The sequence below is a fragment of the Nelusetta ayraudi genome, unplaced genomic scaffold (genome assembly GCF_046127955.1).
Source record: "Nelusetta ayraudi isolate G7.1 ecotype Tasmania unplaced genomic scaffold, CSIRO-AGI_Nayr_v1 ptg000002l, whole genome shotgun sequence".
Lineage (NCBI taxonomy): Eukaryota > Metazoa > Chordata > Actinopteri > Tetraodontiformes > Monacanthidae > Nelusetta > Nelusetta ayraudi.
Window position 1 is genome coordinate 12,926,293 of NW_027466052.1, and position 18,469 is coordinate 12,944,761.

At 38.1% G+C, this 18,469-nt stretch overlaps 3 protein-coding genes across 4 annotated transcripts in view; 2 read left to right on the top strand and 1 right to left on the bottom strand.

The window, feature by feature from the left end:
- Nucleotides 1-2,039, bottom strand: part of LOC142887617 (uncharacterized) — a 36,280-nt gene extending 34,241 nt beyond the window's left edge. The window contains exons 1-2 of the mRNA XM_076025399.1: nt 1,964-2,039; nt 1,112-1,364 (exon numbers count right to left, since the gene is read on the bottom strand). Of these exons, the coding sequence (XP_075881514.1) occupies nt 1,112-1,364; nt 1,964-2,039 (329 nt within the window). The remainder of the gene's footprint in view (nt 1-1,111; nt 1,365-1,963) is intronic.
- A 5,969-nt stretch (nt 2,040-8,008) lies between these two features.
- Nucleotides 8,009-13,532, top strand: LOC142887429 (U2 small nuclear ribonucleoprotein A'-like). The gene is made up of 9 exons (XM_076025085.1): nt 8,009-8,226; nt 9,295-9,442; nt 9,898-9,976; nt 10,459-10,505; nt 10,584-10,686; nt 10,958-11,037; nt 11,959-12,034; nt 12,548-12,641; nt 13,252-13,532. The coding sequence occupies exons 1-9, from the start codon at nt 8,145-8,147 to the stop codon at nt 13,416-13,418; spliced, it is 876 nt and encodes a 291-aa protein (XP_075881200.1). The 5' UTR covers nt 8,009-8,144; the 3' UTR covers nt 13,419-13,532.
- A 1,303-nt stretch (nt 13,533-14,835) lies between these two features.
- On the top strand, nt 14,836-18,228 carry LOC142887434 (uncharacterized). 2 transcript variants are annotated; one of them, XM_076025097.1, is made up of 6 exons: nt 14,836-15,132; nt 16,009-16,140; nt 16,263-16,369; nt 16,456-16,542; nt 17,199-17,294; nt 17,549-18,228. In XM_076025097.1, the coding sequence occupies exons 1-6, from the start codon at nt 15,030-15,032 to the stop codon at nt 17,654-17,656; spliced, it is 633 nt and encodes a 210-aa protein (XP_075881212.1). In that variant the 5' UTR covers nt 14,836-15,029; the 3' UTR covers nt 17,657-18,228. The 2 variants fall into 2 exon arrangements, with proteins under 2 accessions (XP_075881212.1, XP_075881218.1); XM_076025103.1 differs by having other exon boundaries at nt 17,216-17,294.
- The last annotated feature ends 241 nt before the right edge of the window (nt 18,229-18,469 follow it).

Here is an 18,469-nt window from a genome sequence, read left to right on the forward strand (position 1 = left end):
CTGCACCTCTGACCCCTTCTGTCACATTTTAGAACCCATTGTGGCCCACCAGTCAAAAAAGTTTGCCCACCCCTCCTCCATGTCATGCATATCGTCAATGCACATTTCACACACTAAACATGCTCAAAATGTCATCAAATGTGACATACATTTTCTTATTATGATAAATTAAACCAATGGTGTCCCAACAGTGCCACCTACAGAAATAAAAACAAGTGGACCACTCAAATCTATTACCGTACCATAGGTAAATTCCTCTCCCTCCGAAACCATTTGCTAAAACTTCAAACTTAAGTGAATCGCAGAAAACAGTTTGATGAAAAAAAGTCTCCATTGGGTCATTTCACAAAAACATACTGTTTTCATTTTACAGCTCTTTTAGACACCGTTAGCAAATCCAAGCCATTTAAAATACCGGCAGTTCCTGCCTGCAGCACGCACAAAAATGGCTCATGTGTTAGTCCCATCAAGAAGTGGCAGTTAGTTGGGGAGTTTTTCCCAGCCACTCTCGCATCTTGCTTGCTCCGGGGGCCCGGTTGGTTCTCTCTGATTGTATAAAGCGCTTTGAGACGCCATTGGTTGTGATTTAGCGCTGTACAAATAAAAGTGTATTATTATTATTATTATTATTATTATTATTATTATTATTATTATTATTATTATTATTATTATTATTATCAAGGACTACAATTCACACTTGACAGCCTTCACCGAAAACAACATGCTTCAAAACTCATCAAATTAGACACACAAGTCCAGACTGGCAAAAAAAAAATCACAAATATGAGGAATGAACCCAATCGCGCCACAGCGCCACCTACAAAAACAAATCAACCATCCAGATCTGGATGAGTGTTTAGCAGCGATGCAAAGATAAATCACTTGTTTGTCTCATCGGGGCCTCTGACTCATACAGTCACACTGCGGAAAGCTTATTGATGGGTTTCCTGGCTCTTGAATGCTGCTAGCAGCTTTGATAGGTACTTTTTTAAAAAAAATAAATAAATAATAATAACTGAAGACTTGAAACCAAACAACTCCTGCTGCAATTCAGCATTATATGAAAATGTCTTTTTTCAGTAAAAGTGAGAAAAATACAAAGAAAACTTACGTGTTTTGGTCGACGATTACTCCACGGCGGGAGATTTCCACCATCGTGCCCTCAATCGCAAAAACAATAGCGCTTATTTTAGGAATGCCATTAACCAAAGAGCGCCTCATTTGGATGTTGAAGCCTTCTTCGTTGCACTCCGAGACCACCACGTGGTTGCAAGAGGAGACCAGTCGGTACAAATGTCCATCAAAAGTCTTCCAGTGATAGTTTCCCCAAGTTGAGCAGACTTGGCCGATATGAGATGCATTTCCTGCAACAACATCATTTTTGTTAAAATGCACATTTGTGGTGGGTTGTCGAATGTGTGTCTTAAGTATTTTAATGTTGACTGAAGTTTGAGTTATTGATATTGAAAAGACATTGTTTACTGCAGTAGAGGAGTAGATAGAAAGAAAGAAAATTAAATTATTATTATAAATAAATCATACTAAAACACACTCTAGAAAATATCAATTATCTATTAAAAATATGAAGAAAACACACAAACGAACAGTAAACTAGCTGTAACTTTAGTATTTCAAAATTGTACATTTTATGTAAAATACATGCAAAATGGATGTTAAAGTAATTGATATAATTTTAAATACATTTTGTTAGATCCAATTTAGAAGTCAAATACAATGGAAAATTTGATTAATCAAAGCTCAGTCTGATGAATATCAAATTTTGGTTCAAAGTATTCAGCCTTATGCACAGTCATCATTCAATAGATACAACATGTGTAAAGGAACATCCATTGCTAATGTTACCACACACCTGTCTGAGCGAATGAGCCCACCAGTAGTGTCCCCAAGAAGAGCAACAATATGGTTTGGAGTCCTGTAGTCCCCATCTTGCATGAGGACTTACCTTCTCTGAGGAGACTCACTGAAGGGATGAGCTCATTTATAACCTGCTGATCAGGGTGGAGCCACGCTAATACCATTCCGAGAAGAAAGAGAGAGAAGGCAGTGTAAGGACATTTTCCATTAGTGTTTGTTCAGCAAACATGTGCTGACCACCATCACTTCCGCCAAACAAGCTTAACATCGCTCTGCAGATCATTCAAGGTCGAAATCCGGATTTCATTTTGGTTTCAATATTTTAATTTTTTGTAAGAGTTAATTTTCAGTGTTGTCGGGTTTTAATATTTAATATACAACAAAATGCACTGTATATCCTTCATTGGCAATAAACATGTAGGTTAGGGATATACCATATTATTCATTGTTATTAAATATTAATTCCCAAGACACCCAACATCCACACTTGAGTAGTAGTTGAAAGGGAAGAAAACCTTTTAACACGGGGAAACCCTCTGGTGAACATAAAAAGGTTAAGGCCATAAAAGGCTATGGTCAGTTATATTCTAACTGACCAATGCTCCATTGGTCAGTTAGATAAAGCACACAGGACAGTAAAGGGGTTAAAAATAGGGGATCAGGAACAGGGAAATAAGAGATTTTGAAATTGAAAGAGATTGGTGAGAAAAAAAAGATAAGCGCAGGAATGTGGGACAGGACAAACATGCAGTACTTCTCAAACACTTGTATATAGCTTCTGTTAAGGCATATCGAATGTTGTCAAGCCAATCACTGCTGAGCTTAAATTTTCTCTGAATTTGAATTGAAAAATTGTAAGGGGGAAAAAAAGCAAGTCAGTGAAGGCATTGTGCTTTGTGCATTCTTCTAAATTCTGACGATTTGTCATCAATCAATCAACGTTCATATATAAAGTGCTCAAGCCAAAGGTGTCTTGCAGCATTTTGCACAATCAAAAGACAAAACCAGCTGATCCCTCCAGAGCAGTAAGCACAAAGCGAAGGCAGCCAGGGAAATTTTCCCCAAATAAGGATGTGGTAAATGAAACTTCAAACTATATTTCCTGTCAAACAACACAAGAAAGGTCAGTGCCTAACTTGCGACATTTATGTGTGTTTGGTCAGATACGGAATTGGTTGCACTCGTTCTCTGTGTCCAATGTTAAACTGTGTGAAACTTTTCCCCTGACCATTTAGGTACAGTACATCCATCATGCAAAATGATTGAAATTGTCAATGTTATCTCCAAATGTTATCATTTGCCTGCACTATTCCTCCTTTTTTCTCTTTTTTACAGGGCTAGCAACAAACTCTTATGGATTTTAAGATCATGAGCAAATGATCATGATAAAATCATTGGTAATGAACATGTTTCCATTTTCCTTGTAATGGATGGTTAATACACTAGTGTGCAGCTCTTTCATTCAGTTATCTTGTGTAACACAAGGGTTTTACGTGCTTAAAAAACATACACTCATCGAAATATTGGAAATAATGTCTCTTTAGGTTGATTCATGAAAATATGGCACAGAGAGAAAATGTATATTTAATACAGAATAAAGTGTAATTATGTAATCAGTTTACTATATTTACAACTATTAAACAATAATGAAAGAACATGAATTGCATTCATTTAAAATGCACATTATTAAGCAGTCCTAAACCTATCCTTAAGGTGGAGGGAATAAAAAAGACCCATTGTTCATCTGTATATATAAAGTGTGTTGCTCAAAGGAGGTGAAGTATTGTTGGACCTGTGTTGATGCTTGAAAGCCTGCGTAAATACTCCACAGTGACTCAGCTACCTCAGTCCAGGATACGTATCCTGTGGTCCATCTTTGGGAAAATCCAGGCACTACATAACTAGTGCAGTGTGGTGCTGTGTCAACAAAGACTCTGTGCCGCTAAGAAGTTAGTTCTTAATGCGTTTTGACGTGATGCAGGTTGTTTCTGAATCCGTTTTGCTTCTCCCTCAGGATTGAGTCTGTCTGTGGCCTCCTTGCAGGAAAAAAAAAATTGTATTTGTTTGAACAGATTTATTTTCTTAAGTTCCAGATTTTTGAAATTGTGGAGTCTACATAAATTGAGCAGCAACAAGACTATTTTTTCTCTACAACTAATGACCTCATATTGTGATCGTACTGATCTCTCCAAATGCTAAGTGTAAGTTATAATATGTGGCAATATCGATTGGCTCCAAGAGAGAGAATATGCAAACTGTATATAATTAACATACAGGTATATTACAATGTGGGATGGTGAAAATATATGTATTATGCAGTCGATTCACATGTAAAAATGTGTATGTGTAGGTGCAGTGCAGGCACATTTTGGAGGAGTACTGTCTGTGGAGTTGCAACATGAGCCACTTCATCACAGCAAATTTAATGGCAGACGAGACAGTAGTTTCGTAGGGAGTTGCAGAGGTGCGTCAAACAAACTCTTGGCATTTAGCAAATGCTATTTAAAGTAATTAACAGCAAGATGAGTCCATAAAAAGACCATTTCCACAGAAATGCATGTAGTTGTATATTGGGCATATTGGGCACCTGGTTACCTATTTCAGCTCCCACCGTAGCCCTGCAAGTGGGCATGGGTGGGATATCTATCAATTGGCAGTTATTATTAACCATGCCCTAAAAAAAAAATCATGTCTGTCAATTTGTGTGTCTTTACTACTGTTTACAGCTGAACCACATCCCAAAGCACAACATTAAAGCCACATGTGACTGTCTTTGCAGATGTGGCTTCAATGTTTTGTTTTGCAGCAGTTCAGTTTATAAAAGTCAGTGTGCTGATGGCCTGTAAAGAGGGGAAACAAAAGAACACTGCGACTGTGGGTTTAATGGTGCCACGGTTTTGTCTTAATAAGACCAATACAACCAATATAGATATATTTTCTGAGAGATGAACTTGTGAGGAATCTTTCATCCAAGTCGAGTCACACAGATGCAGTGTCGGTGATGTGATTTGATAAAGAATTAGTGTTCCCTCTGTGTCCCCATTAGAACCTGTGTGTGTGTGTGTGTGTGTGTGTGTGTGAGAGAGAGAGAGAGAGAGAGAGAGAGAGAGAGAGAGAGAGAGAGAGAGAGAGAGAATGAGAGAGAGTACACGTTTTACAATCTGTTTGTAGCCACCTTGAGGGAAAAGTATTATATTTGTCTACCAAACTCCAATGTTGGACATTGGAGCGCATACTCCTGTGATTTGGTGTGAGGGTTCCAGTGTCCAATTTCTGTGTTGAGATATGGAAACCTTCAGTCATTTTGGTGAGACACGCAGTAAGTCGCAATCATTTACTACGATTGACGCAAGTTGAATCAAACAACCTTGTTTGCCAAGACTCTTATTAACAATGTTCCCTCCACCCATAGGGAAGCTGCGTGCGGGACATGGAACTTTTCCAGTGGCATTGTGGCACTTTGGGAGTGCTGCTCACCATGTACGTAATTGTATGTGTAACACTGAGCTCTGTCATCACAGCTTTTCATGATCTTTCTGTGAGACCTTTATTGCACAGGTACTGGGTAAACAACAAGTGCCTGAAGGTAAGTAAACTTGGAGCAGGATGTGGCTTCAGAAGGCAATAGCCTTCTCACACAGCTGCTTGATTGATAGTCTCCAGCTGATTCCAGTGTTACCACAGGTCAAAAATGCAAACAAGTCACACACATGCATGACTTTGAATGGACTGGTTGGTACAAACACTTTGTGTTGCCAGTTTTTCCATGTGAAAAAAATAAGTTTTACTGTGAAATGTATATGTGTGTTGATTATGGTCAGAGAGAGGGCTAATGGCAGCGGAAGGGGTGCTGTGCTGAAAGTTACAGCGCAGCGCAGTTTGCTTCACCCCGATCATGTGGATCAACTGATATTCCTAAAGAAAAACCTTAGAGTGGAACATGTCGGTTGAATAATACAGTATGGACTGAAAGTGACACACCAGTGAGTAGTTGCATTGTGCACTAATTTTGATTGAGTTCAAGGAACCATGAATCTTTTTCTGTCTTCAATTTCTCATCACAGCCAAGCTATTTCACTGTCGTGACTGTTTTATTACGACAGTTAGGCTGGTGTCTGTTTACAGCAACAGCGAGAAGAGTTTACATTTATTCCATTTTTAAGCAATAAGGAAAGGTTAATTTATTTTTCATAAAGTATATTGCACTTGCCTTGTTATTGTTAATTGTGAACCAGTTGTTCACAAAATACCTTTAAATTTAAATTGAAAAATACAGAATGTTTGTATTTTGGTGAACACGCACACATTCAAATACACAAACACCGGACTGAATATTAATATGTATAAAGTCCTGTATGTACTCAAAAAATCCCTAGTACAGCATAAACAATGTAGTACAAAGCTGTACGTATTATTTCTACTGCTACCACGTGATTTATTTTACTTTTATTCTTTTTCCTCTTTTTTTTTTTTTTTTTTTACTTTTTTACTTTTAGTGAAAAACTTTATCACTATCATTATTTTACAAAGATAGAAGCATGTTTTTTTCTTATGAAAACTAGTTCTCATGTTTTAAACAATTTTTCTGAGGATTGCATCTGACAAAATAAAAATAACCTACACCATAACCCTAACCTGGGTTTTGGTCAGTTGATTTGTACATAATCTAGTACACTGTTCTCTGACATGTCATCATTTTTGATATTGTTTAAAAAAAAAACAAAAAAACAATCTAAACTTTTTCTGCAGGCGTGGGACTTTTCTCTCTAGTTTCTAGTGATGATGAAGAATGGTTTCCATCCTAGTTGAGTTACAGTACACATGGATTCATTTGTCAAGTAGGTGTGACACTCATCTTGAGCAATGGAACAGCCTCAAATCAAATAGCACTTTGCTTGTCAAAAAGTTTTTGCTTTGCACACTGTATCTTGTTCACACTGTGCTCATAAAAGGTGAAGAACAAAAAAGAAAACATGTTTATTCTTCCCTCCCATAATCCCGCAGAGGATTAATTTTTCACAGCATATTGAAGCCACAGCTATGGTTGAATTTTGCACGAGAGCATCTTGGCAGGATGACAAAGTGCTCATCATTTGGCATCAGATTAGGCTCTTTGGCTGTTTGTTCGGCAGGCGTGTTGTTTGAAAGGACGAAACCACAGCGACAAAGAGAGAAAGAGAGATTTGCACTGTTAAGCAAAACACACTGAGGAAAAAAGAATGCATATCTTGCATGGTATATTGTTTTTGTTTTTTGTTTTTAATTAAGGTATAAACATGTGACAGGAGATTAGCAGGGCAGTTGTAATGGTAATGTCCTTCTAAGATCATTTCATGGACCAATAAGGAGATTTGGGCAAAATTTGGGCAAAATCTCAATTATCAACTCAAGCAGTTGTAAGGTTAAAATATGACAATGTAGTTCGGGGCTTGACCGAGGCAATGCTCCAAATATCAAACCTAAAATGTGAGTGTTAGCCAGTGTAATGCAGATAAAATATGGGGGGATATTAAACCAGACACGTCCAAACTACAGGCCATGAGCCGTATATGGCCCATTAGGCTTTTTAATCTGGCCCGCTGAACTTGAAGAAATTATAATAATAATAGTCAGTAAATCATAAAATAGCTGTAATATATCCACTTTCCCAGTGTTTTGTTCTCAATAAAGAGCTAAATACTGTATTGTGGATTTTTTTTGTAACTTTGCTTTGGTTCTCTATTATAAGATCATTTCGAAGCTTTAAGCTAACAGTGCTTATTTGCGTTTGATGTCGTGATATTTATGTTATAGATGTGTCGCGGAGAAAGTGGTGTAAAACGTACGGGAAAAACAAAACGTACAAACAACAGAAAACAAAAGACTTATCCTGCACGTAGTAATGATATTTCTTGGACAATAAAATAAATAAGTAATACATGGAACTTCAATAATTCTAGAAAAAAATGTTTAAAGTAAAAAAATGTTTTATCTTAAAAGTAAATTTGAAGTCAAAACTGAAATTAAATTAAGTTATAATTTTGACCATGTACCGTTCAAGGATTTATGGCGGGAGACAGTATTGATACACAGTTCTACCTCCAGACGCTAGGGGCGCTGCGACAAAAATAAATCCCGTACACCTTCCTGTCGTATTTCCTCTTCCGGTTAGCGTGTGCGTTGGGGTGCTTGCCGCGCAACGACACAGATACGGCGTACAAAACCACTTAAATAGTCATAGTTGGTACATCTTTTCTTTGTTTTTTTCTGTGTTTTGTTTTTTATTCAACATGGTGAAACTATCTGCAGAGCTGATCGAGCAGGCTGCTCAATATACGAACCCCGTCAGAGACAGAGAGCTGGATTTAAGAGGTTGGTTCGTTTTTCCTCCGCCGTCCTTGTGTAGATAGCTGGCTCTGCTTTTGTGCAGGCCAACGAAGAAATGCGCTTCCCCCCCTCCACGGATTTATACGCTATTCAAATCGTCTGACGTGAAAGCATTTGAGTTATACTCGTGTTTCTAAGAACAACGTGGCTTCGGGTCAAGTCTGATAGCAGTTCAATGCTAAAGAACACGCCAAGCGGTTTTAGTTTCAGTGTTTTGAATGAAGATTCCCAGTTTTCCTTGGGTCGTTGTCAATTTAATATGTCAAGACGGATTGTTGTGTAGTAGTAGTTCGAAATAGTTTAGTTTAGACAAATTAGTTTTTAGACTGGCGAGCATGAAGAAAACACGTTTAAATGTCTAAGTAACCCGTCCACCGTTCTAAATAATAACGTCTGCTCCCTGCCATCTGACCTAGTTCACTTTTTGAGAAAGGCATTGTTGCTGCTCGGACTTCGTCTTTTCAGTAATTATTACACACAAAATTGGCCGAGTTTTGCTTCAGGAAATGTCGTGTGTTTTGACTTCTGCACGTTAATTTGATATCAGGTAGAAGAACAAAGGGGACAAAGGGAAAGTAAAGGGCCCAGGAAATTGGAAATGGCAAAGAGATCAAAGATCAAAGACATCAACTTTAAAACTAACCAATAAGATTGGTTTAGTTTTAAAGTATTTGGTCCGGCTGTGGAAATTATTTGGAAGTCCGACGCTGTAGTTTAAGGGAAAAACTTGCTGATCTTACACACAGGACATGGAAACTTAAAGTGCCAGGTAATACCAATAAACTAAAGCTGATGTTAATTACACACTGAATGTAAGTAAAGACACAAAGTACAGACTCCAATGTGAGCCAGCTGAGCCTCATACTAACTGTGATCCCATCTAGATGAAGCTAATATTCCCAACTATATTAAACATGAGGACCCCCGGCAAGGGATCAAGCACACAGTTTTGTTTTTATGTGCCCGCCCCCCCTTCGAACGGCGTTTATTTTTAAGAAACAAAGGCAACAACAAAGTTCTCTCCTCTTTCTTTTCTTTTTTTTTAAAAAACAGGTTACAAAATTCCTGTCCTTGAAAATCTTGGAGCAACTCTGGACCAGTTTGACACCATCGACTTCTCTGATAATGAAGTTAGAAAATTAGATGGCTTCCCTCTTCTCAAAAGACTGAAAACCTTGTTAATGAACAACAACAGGATTTGGTAAGCCAAAATCAAAGAACCTCAAAATGTTTTATTAAAGCATGATGTGTTTTGAATATTCCATTGAAATAGCACTGTGGATTAGCACCTTCTTTTTTTTTTTTTTTTTTTTTTTGCATCGTTGGACTTTTAAACAGTGTTGAATAGTTAGAATTGTTTTTTGTGATGACGTGTAACATAGAGTATCAAAATACCCACACTGATTAAGTTTGGCTAAATATGTGACTACCTATATCTATGTAAGCAATGTAGCGTCACTGTTTGCTGTTTCCTCAGCCCATACCAATTTGGACACTCGACCATTAGGCCACTGATTTGGTTAAATTTATAGATAGATGTATAGATTTATAGTTATATTTACATGTCCTGGCACTATTGGACTCTGTTGATATAAATTAGTCAGTTCTTGGTATGCTTGTATGAATGTGATTTCATTTAAATGCACGTTTCTCCAGCCGTATAGGTGAGAATTTGGAGCAGGCACTCCCCAGTTTGAAAGAACTGGTCCTGACGAGCAACAACATCCAGGAACTGGTAAGTACATTTCTGCTGCTGCAAAAACAGAACTATTTAATTGTTTTCTTGAGTTTATCGTGGTTTAGATGAAAACAATCAAGCTCATTGTTAGTATTATTGAAAATTAAAGGTTTTATTAGGTTATTCTATTTTTCAGAATAAAACATTTTGTTCATTTTGTGGTCATTTTACTGCAGTGATTGACCAATGTAAGGCTTTAAATGGTGGATGCTGGTGTTAAGAAAGTAGGTTGTCCCGTATAACAATGCTGATACGGCATTGTTCTTTGTTTTGGCGTTTGATTAAATAGAACCCACGCAGAGTCATAGGTGTTGACTAAATACCTCTGCTTCATAGCCCATAAAAACTGAATACTAAAGGCGTAGACTTTTAACTACTTTGTTAAGTTACAGCATATTGGAATACTTCCATCTGTCTTAAACCTCTAATCCACCTTCTGAATTACTGTTTTTTTTGTTTTTTTGTTTTTTCATGTTTAGGGTGACCTCGACCCACTGGTCACAGTAAAGACGCTGTCTCTCCTCAGGTTGGGACCCGAACATTATTGATTGGTCTTGTCCACTCTCGAATAGTAAAACATGTTTGCAATTACTTTCCATTCCAGTTTGTTGAGGAATCCAGTGACAAACAAGAAGCACTACAGGTTATATGTCATCAACAAACTCCCACAGGTTCGTGTGCTGGACTTCCAGAAGGTGAAGCTCAAGGTAAGTTCGAGTAAGAGCCAGGACTGGGGCAAGATGTCAATACATGAATGTAAGGTGTTGCACATGAATTGTATGCATTTACGATAAAAGACAAAGCTGTGTCGATGATTGCAGCTGGGAGATGAAACTCTGAAGTTAATGTCCATTTTCGTGTTGACAAAGGGGTCTGCCGGATGGGGCGCCGCTCCAACCTCTCCAGTCTCTCACCTGGGTTAAAACCCCAGCCTTTAATTGATGAGGTTTTTCACTTATCTGTGTGATATCATCATAGGAACGACAAGAGGCGGAGAAAATGTTCAAGGGCAAACGAGGTGCTCAGCTTGCAAAGGATATTGCCAAGCGAACAAAAACGTAAGACGAAAATCCACTTTAGGCAGCAGCTTCTGAGAACCACTGGATCCTGGTGCACGGAATGTCCCACATTCCACCAAAAATGAGCAAAAGTGTCATACGGTTTGTGTACATTAGAGTTGGTTGGGTTCATTTATTTGTACACCCCCCCGCCCCCCCCCCCCCCCCCCCCCCACACACACACACACACACACACACACACAATTGGTCTCAGTCGGCGTACCAAATCTTAACACTCAGTGCCACGGTTTCACTGGTTTCTTTTAAAACCTAGAAAGGGTTCAAGTACAAGTCGATTTTTTTTAACACACGTGGAATTATGTGGAAAACAATAAAACTGTAAAATAACTCAAACACTTTTATATTTAAATTCTTCAAAATCGCCATGTTTCATAATAAAAGATATTTAGAGTTATGTAACGTGTTTTTCTTTGCTGCATAGTTGCATATATCTTAATCATATATTTGATGTCTTCAGCATCTATCTGCAGTGTAGAAAATTGTAAGATAAAATAAGAAAGAAAAGAGTAGGTGTGTCCAAACTTTTGACTGGTAGTGTATATATTTTGTATGTTAATCTAACTATGCAGCATGTGGTGGTGCCGGACTTGTGCTGACCGCCTGTATGTTGTTTTCATTTTTATTTTCCATTTTGCGCGTGCAGGTTAAAGCGGATAAACACAAACTGACCTGAGACCCGAACCCTCAACCAATCCTAATGTCCATCATTGTTTGACATATCTGTGTAGAAGCACAATGAGGGGGTGCGGCGGTGGTGTTGCTCAGGGCTGCTGTCTGTGGATTATGTATCAGTTTATGTGACTCAAGAAAAGATACTACACTTGACACTGACTCCACCGGTTGAAAGGTCAGAGAGGCTTGCGCGTGTCTGTCAGTCTAAATGACGTGTTTCCTTTGCAGATTCACCCCAGGGGTGGCGACGCAACTGGAGAAGCAGAGGACGGGCCCGTCTCAAGCTGATGTGGAGGCTATCAAGGTCGACTCGAATGTCCCCTTTGTGTTTGCACACTTTCCTCTGTCTTCAAAGCAGAGACTGATTTCTATGCAACCATAGTGCCTTTACACCCTGCACATTTATATTGATGGGTGTGCTTGCTGTGTTTTTGTTTTGTTTTTTAGTTTCTGAATGATTTTATGATAACTGCATGGTGAAGTTTATTTCACCGTGTGAAATGCTGCCTTTTTCAGTGAAAAATATGAGCTCTAGTGTAGTCTAGTCAGTCCCAGTGGCTCAATGAACCCATAAGCCCTAAATTACATATACGTGCACACTGTATACACATCTGTTATAATGGAGAAGGGGGGTGATTTGTACCATGAGCTCAAAGTGAAACTAGCCACGGGTATAAGTTATAAGCACAGAAAGTTGACAGAAATGTTGTTTCCAGTAACAAGTGACTATTAGGCTAAGGTTTCTCAATTGACTCATTTTTGTGTTTTATTTTGAAGATAGTTCAACTTGATTTTTTTTGTTGTTGTTTGCTTTCAGAACGCCATTGCAAATGCCTCGTCATTGGCTGAAGTGGAGAGGTTGAAAGGGATGCTGCAGGCTGGACAGATCCCTGGGCGGGATCTCAGACAAGGTCAGTGCTGCCAAGATGATAGTTTATTTATGAGGGTGACAATGGTGACAAAAACAAGTTGATCAGACAGGATATAGTCTTTTAAAAGAGGTCCTATTATGAAAAACTGACCTTTTCAGCTCTTTGATGTGTCTTATTTGCGGTACTTGCATGCCAACTAATACACCAAGTAGTGAAAATGAAAACTTGCACATTTCTAGATGGTCTGGCTTTTTCCGTGTCATTGAACTGAAATGAGCCGATAAGTCGAGCTGATTTATCATAGTGGCAAAGCAAGTGCCAGTCATCCGTGATGGCGGCCCATTCATTAAATGGAGTTGCTCACCTGGCGCATAGAACTAAAAAAAGTCAAACCTCTTGAATTTATTCCACTTTAAGGAGCTCATAGAGCATGCATAGTGTCACTTCCCATCATACCGCTGTAAGGCCTTTCCAGCTCAAACTAGGGACTCTTTGGCCATTCAAACCTTGTTTTTTTTTGTTGGAAGTAGACCAAAAAAAATGAAATCTCGAAATGGCAATAATGAGGTCCTTCAAGATTTTTCTTACATAATCTGTCCATGTTTGTTATTATTATTGTTATAGTTAATGTTATCATTTATTTATCCAGGTCAGGGTGACATGGAGGAAGAGGAGGAGGAGGAGGAGGAAGAAGAAGAAGAAGAGGGTGCACACATGGAGGCGAATATGGATGGTGCTGGAGATGGGATGAATGTTGGGGATCAAGGTGAAAGTTATGAAGGCATGGATGTGGAATCACACGTTAATGGCTCATAAGTCAGACCATCTTTGTTCATGTTGTAGATTTCTTGTTTTGAACCTAAATTGACTAGGGTGTCCTTGTTTTGTAAAACGACTCACAATAAATTTTGTTTTATCTTTTTACATATACATTTTTTGTGTGTCAAGACATTTTCTTTCTTTTTTTTTACTGCAGTCATTTCCCTTGTGTACTCAATGCTCTTTCCTTCACATTTGTACCACTTAAAAAGTTGGTTGAAAAAAAAAAAAGAGAGCAGTCATCTTTAATACTTAAATGCTCTAGGATGTCATGCAAATGCCAAATATTTGTGTGGTCTGACAAATGTGTTGTGACTGAGTCTTCCTTGCATTTTGTATTCAATCAGTTCATTACAAATGCAGGAAAAAAGAAAAAACAATATTGTTGGACAAGTTTATTTTCCAAATAAAAGTTGACACTCGAACCGAAATGATTATGTTGCCTTGTGCAGCTCTTTTTATGTTTAAAAAAATAATAATCAAAGAATGGGTAAACTTCCAACGTTTCTCAATATTTGTCTCCAATTTTATACAGCCAGATTTTGTCATTTCAAAGTGTTTTTTTTTTTGTCATTGCCACAAGAATAACAAGACAGATGAGGTCGCTCCAGATGGATAATAAAACCGAAAACATCAAGCACATTTTAGTCCATTATTTACCGCTACATGGCAACGTAGCTGTAAGTGGAATTTCCCCCCCTTCACAAATCGCTTGTGATCTATACCACACCATCAAAACAGGGCGCTATCTTGTGGTCAAATGTATGTACTGCACTTACCACGAAGAAGGAAATAATTCGTACGGTCACACTTCGGAGGAATCAGTGTCGTAAGGTTCATGAAAGTCTTTCAACACTTAAGCATTAGATCAGTATGGAATCACAGGAGTGCAAAAACTGAAGAAAAAAAAATGTTAAAAAAAAAAAAGATAAGTGTGTAAACATTCAATATATGACTCCTCGACTCAAACTAGTAGTTAAACTTACTTAGCAACATGCATTAGCCTAACCCCTAATCCTAAAGGATATCCAAATTTACTCAATGCAAAAACATATTTTGATCCTTAATAATTGTACTTAAATTTAGCTGCTTATAATTGCAAAAATAATAATTCATACTATTTTTAAATTAATTTCAACCACTCTAAACCTTTAATCTTTCGAATTCACTTGGGTTATACATAGCATTAAGGCAAAATAATATATATATATGTAGTGTTATTTCATTTTAAATGTCAAAAAGGGTTTTGTGGCTCACAGTGTGTACTTTTCTGAGGGAAACGGGTCCAAATGGTTCTTTTAGTGGTAAAGGTTGCCGACCCCTGGTTTTAAACGCTTAAGATCACGGCTCAGCCTTAATAATAATAATAATAATAATAATAATAATAATACTAAAAACGTTTTCTCCGACGCTCATGAAACGCATCACGAGATCAACACGTCAGTCAATAACGCCTTCCGCCTTTTAGCCAGCCAGCTAGCGTCATTTGGCAAAGCTGTCTGATGCAGTACAAAGGGTCTCTGAACAAGTAATGTGTAAAACAGACACGTTGTCACGAACCTAACGGAGTTTTTGTGACCAAGAGACGTGTTTGTATTTTTGTCCACAATGGACGATGACGGCGTGGAGATTACCGACGTCAACGACGATGACTTCCTTGAACAGAAAGTGCAAGTCAGAAACCAGGATATGAGTTCCGTGGCCGTTGTTGGTAAGGTGGAATAGCGCAGCAATAGCTTGACATGACGTTTGTATAAGCATCGGCGTCCACTGACTTTGTCGACTTTGTCTCCGTGTAACACTGTTGACCATCCACAGCGTGCTAGTACTTAGCTTTCCTAGCTATTTGCTAGCCTGTCTCGAAATAACGCGACCCTCTGTTGCTAGAACCAACTACGTAGTGTGAATACATGCTTTGTTAAATAGTTAATAGCAACTACAATAATACTCGTTATGCGTCTCTACAAGCCTCTCTACCTCCATCAGCTGTTCTCAGTGGTTATTATTAGTTCTGGTATTTCGCCATGGCGTACTTTATCAACATATTTGGCACGTTACTGTCTACTCTGCCGAAAGAAAATTAGGGCCACAAGAAGAGAGAGGGAAAAAAAAAAAAAAAAAAAAAAAAAAAAAAAATATATATATATATATATATATATATATATATATATATATATATATATATATATATATATATATATATATGTGTGTGTGTGTGTGTGTGTGTGTGTGTGTGTGTGTGTATTTATATATATGTATGTATATATATATATATATATATATATATATATATATATATATATATATATATATATATATATATGTATATATATATTTTTTTTTCTTTCAAGTTTTCATTTCGAGAATAAAGTTGAACAGCAACTTAAAAAACGGAATGGACACTAAAAAAAAAAATCTTCCTGTAATATTTTTTTTTTCTTCTGGCCCTAATCCCCTTTCGTAGTCTTCTGACTATAACAGTCAGCTGTGTTGGCTTGAATCAGTGTTTGTTTACGTTTTGCATTCATTCTATAGTATACAGAGTGTTTTTGTTTTTTCCCCCAACACGCCTCTTTCTTCTCCACAGTAGGGGAGTTTGTATCCCAGTATGGCTGGGCGCTGCTGCTGACGACTGCCCTGGTGTACTTGATCATCCAGCAACTCAGCAAGAGAAGATCCAGTCTGTGGGACAGCAGACAGCCTCCACCATCACAGCGAGGTCACTACCCACCTTTTCTGCCTTACAAGGAACTGTTTTTAGGACAAAGAACAAATGTTTTAAATGAATAAAAATGTCCTTGTTTTTGCTTTAAGTCAAGTGTTTTTGAAAATTGAATGTAGATGCCGTTCTCGTGGCGAGAAACCAGGAGGCCATGGAAGCCGCTCGGAGGAAGATGCAAGAGGAGCTTGATGCTAAGGCAGTCCTCTTCAGAGAAAAACAAAAACAGGTCCTGAAGTTTTTCTCAAAGAAAACTATGTGGCCTGGATGTGTTATTCTAGCTGAACTAAATTTGTGTTTGCTCCACATACACAGCAAGAAGAAGAGAGGAGGAGGCAGAAAATAGAGGTGTGGGAGAATATGCAGCAAGGAAAGAGTTCTAAAGGACACAAGCTCTCTGAAGTAAGTTCTCACTTTTGGATTGAATTTCTGTCCACTTTCCCAAGCAGCAGACTTGGCACGATGTCACCGCCTTACTTCTCACCAACAAAGTTTACCAGCCCTACCTGGGGGACCAAAGGCGCTCCCAGTTCAGGCAGAATATTTAATCCCACCTTCAGTCAGACCAACGTGTATGAAACACTTTCAAGCGCAGGCGTCCCGAGGGCACTTTGATGAGATGCTGGAGCCTTCCGACACAAAGGAGGTCTGGTTCTGGATGTCTCTAAGCTCCTCACCATAGCTTTCAGGGCCAGACAGACAGAGAAACGTCCTGCACAGGGTGCACATTTCAGTAGTATGTAAACCAGGGGTGCCAAACTCAAACACACAGTTGGGCCAAACTGTAAAGCTTGGACAAAGTCTCGGTCCAACGTTGATATTTATTGAAAACATCTTCCTCCAGATAGAACAGGAAAACTTTTTATATGGACCCAAACAAGTTTTGCTTCAAGCTTCATCATATATATCATTTTGATGTGATTTGAATATTTTATTTCGATCATGTAAATTATAATAATAAAAAAAACAGCTAAAATAAAACAATAAAACAGTTAAAACAGTTTTTCTTATTAAACTGAGCAACCTTTTATTTTTTTGTCACCACGTTATATAATTAGTCCACATTTAATTGCAGACCACGACCACTGAGGAAGCCAGTGCATCAACAACTGTACTCAAACCCAAGACGGACAAGAGACCTCTTCGCAGTGCAGGTATCAGACTTATTTTTTAAGCATTTGCATAAACCTCCCAACACCAGAGTAAACAAACAGGACGCATATAGCAAAATTACACCCATAAGTACAAAGCCCTCACATACACTAGCAGTTGTTGCCTTTGAGATAATCAATTTGCAAATAGGAAACATACACTTGTCGGGCATAATTTCTTGACAGATTATGTTTACAACTGCCTCTGTTTCAAATTCAGTGTGTGTGCACATTTTTTTATTTTTCATTTTACACAGACTACAATCCTCTCAGTGGAGATGGAGGAGGTGCGTGCTCCTGGAGACCGGGGAGAAGAGGGCCGTCTGCTGGAGGATGAGGTTAAAGAAGGTCAGGGTGACCTTTGACCCCTGACATCCTTCTGCGCACACTGACTGAACCAAGCTGACAATTATCTTTGAGGGCCCACTTATTATTTCTTTTCTGATGGCTTCTTGCTCAAGCTTGATGTTGATCTTATTTTGTTACTTCATTGCTCTGTGTGTGACTGCAGTCAACCCTCAAAGATAATACCGCTAAGGAGTCCATTCACTTTGGCATTGAAAGCTTGTAATGACGCCATTTCTGTAAACGGTGTTTAACTAGTAGATCTGGCTGAGAAGTTTCAGAATGTGTGTGTGTGTGTGTGTGTGTGTGTGTGTGTGTGTGTTCTGTCATGTCTGTAATTCTGTTCAATAATGCTTTTTTAGTGAAAGGTATAGTTCAACATTTTGGCGAAAAAAAAAAAAAATCAAGATTACCTTAATAATTGAATGTAATACAATTATAACAATAGGTGAATTTGCGAAAAATGTTGAACTATCCCTTTTATTAGTACCACAGCAACTTTACCCAGTTATTGTTACCACTGAAATATTCAATAAAACTAAGTGTAATTCGTTCCAAATATTTTTATGCAATAAAGACATGGTGAACAGGAGATTGAGTCGAGAGTGAATATGAGTTTCTTCACCTTATTGTTGTGTAAGAGTTACTATTTCATTATTTCAAAGAAACGCCACACACACAACAGTTGGAATAACAAACCTGTGTTATATTTTTTCTAAATCAAATATGAAAAACCCCTATCAGAACAGAGCTCATCTAATGTACTCCGACATAGCCGAACCATAAAGATAATTAACAAAATTACTATGAAATAGGGCTGGTCATCAAAACTG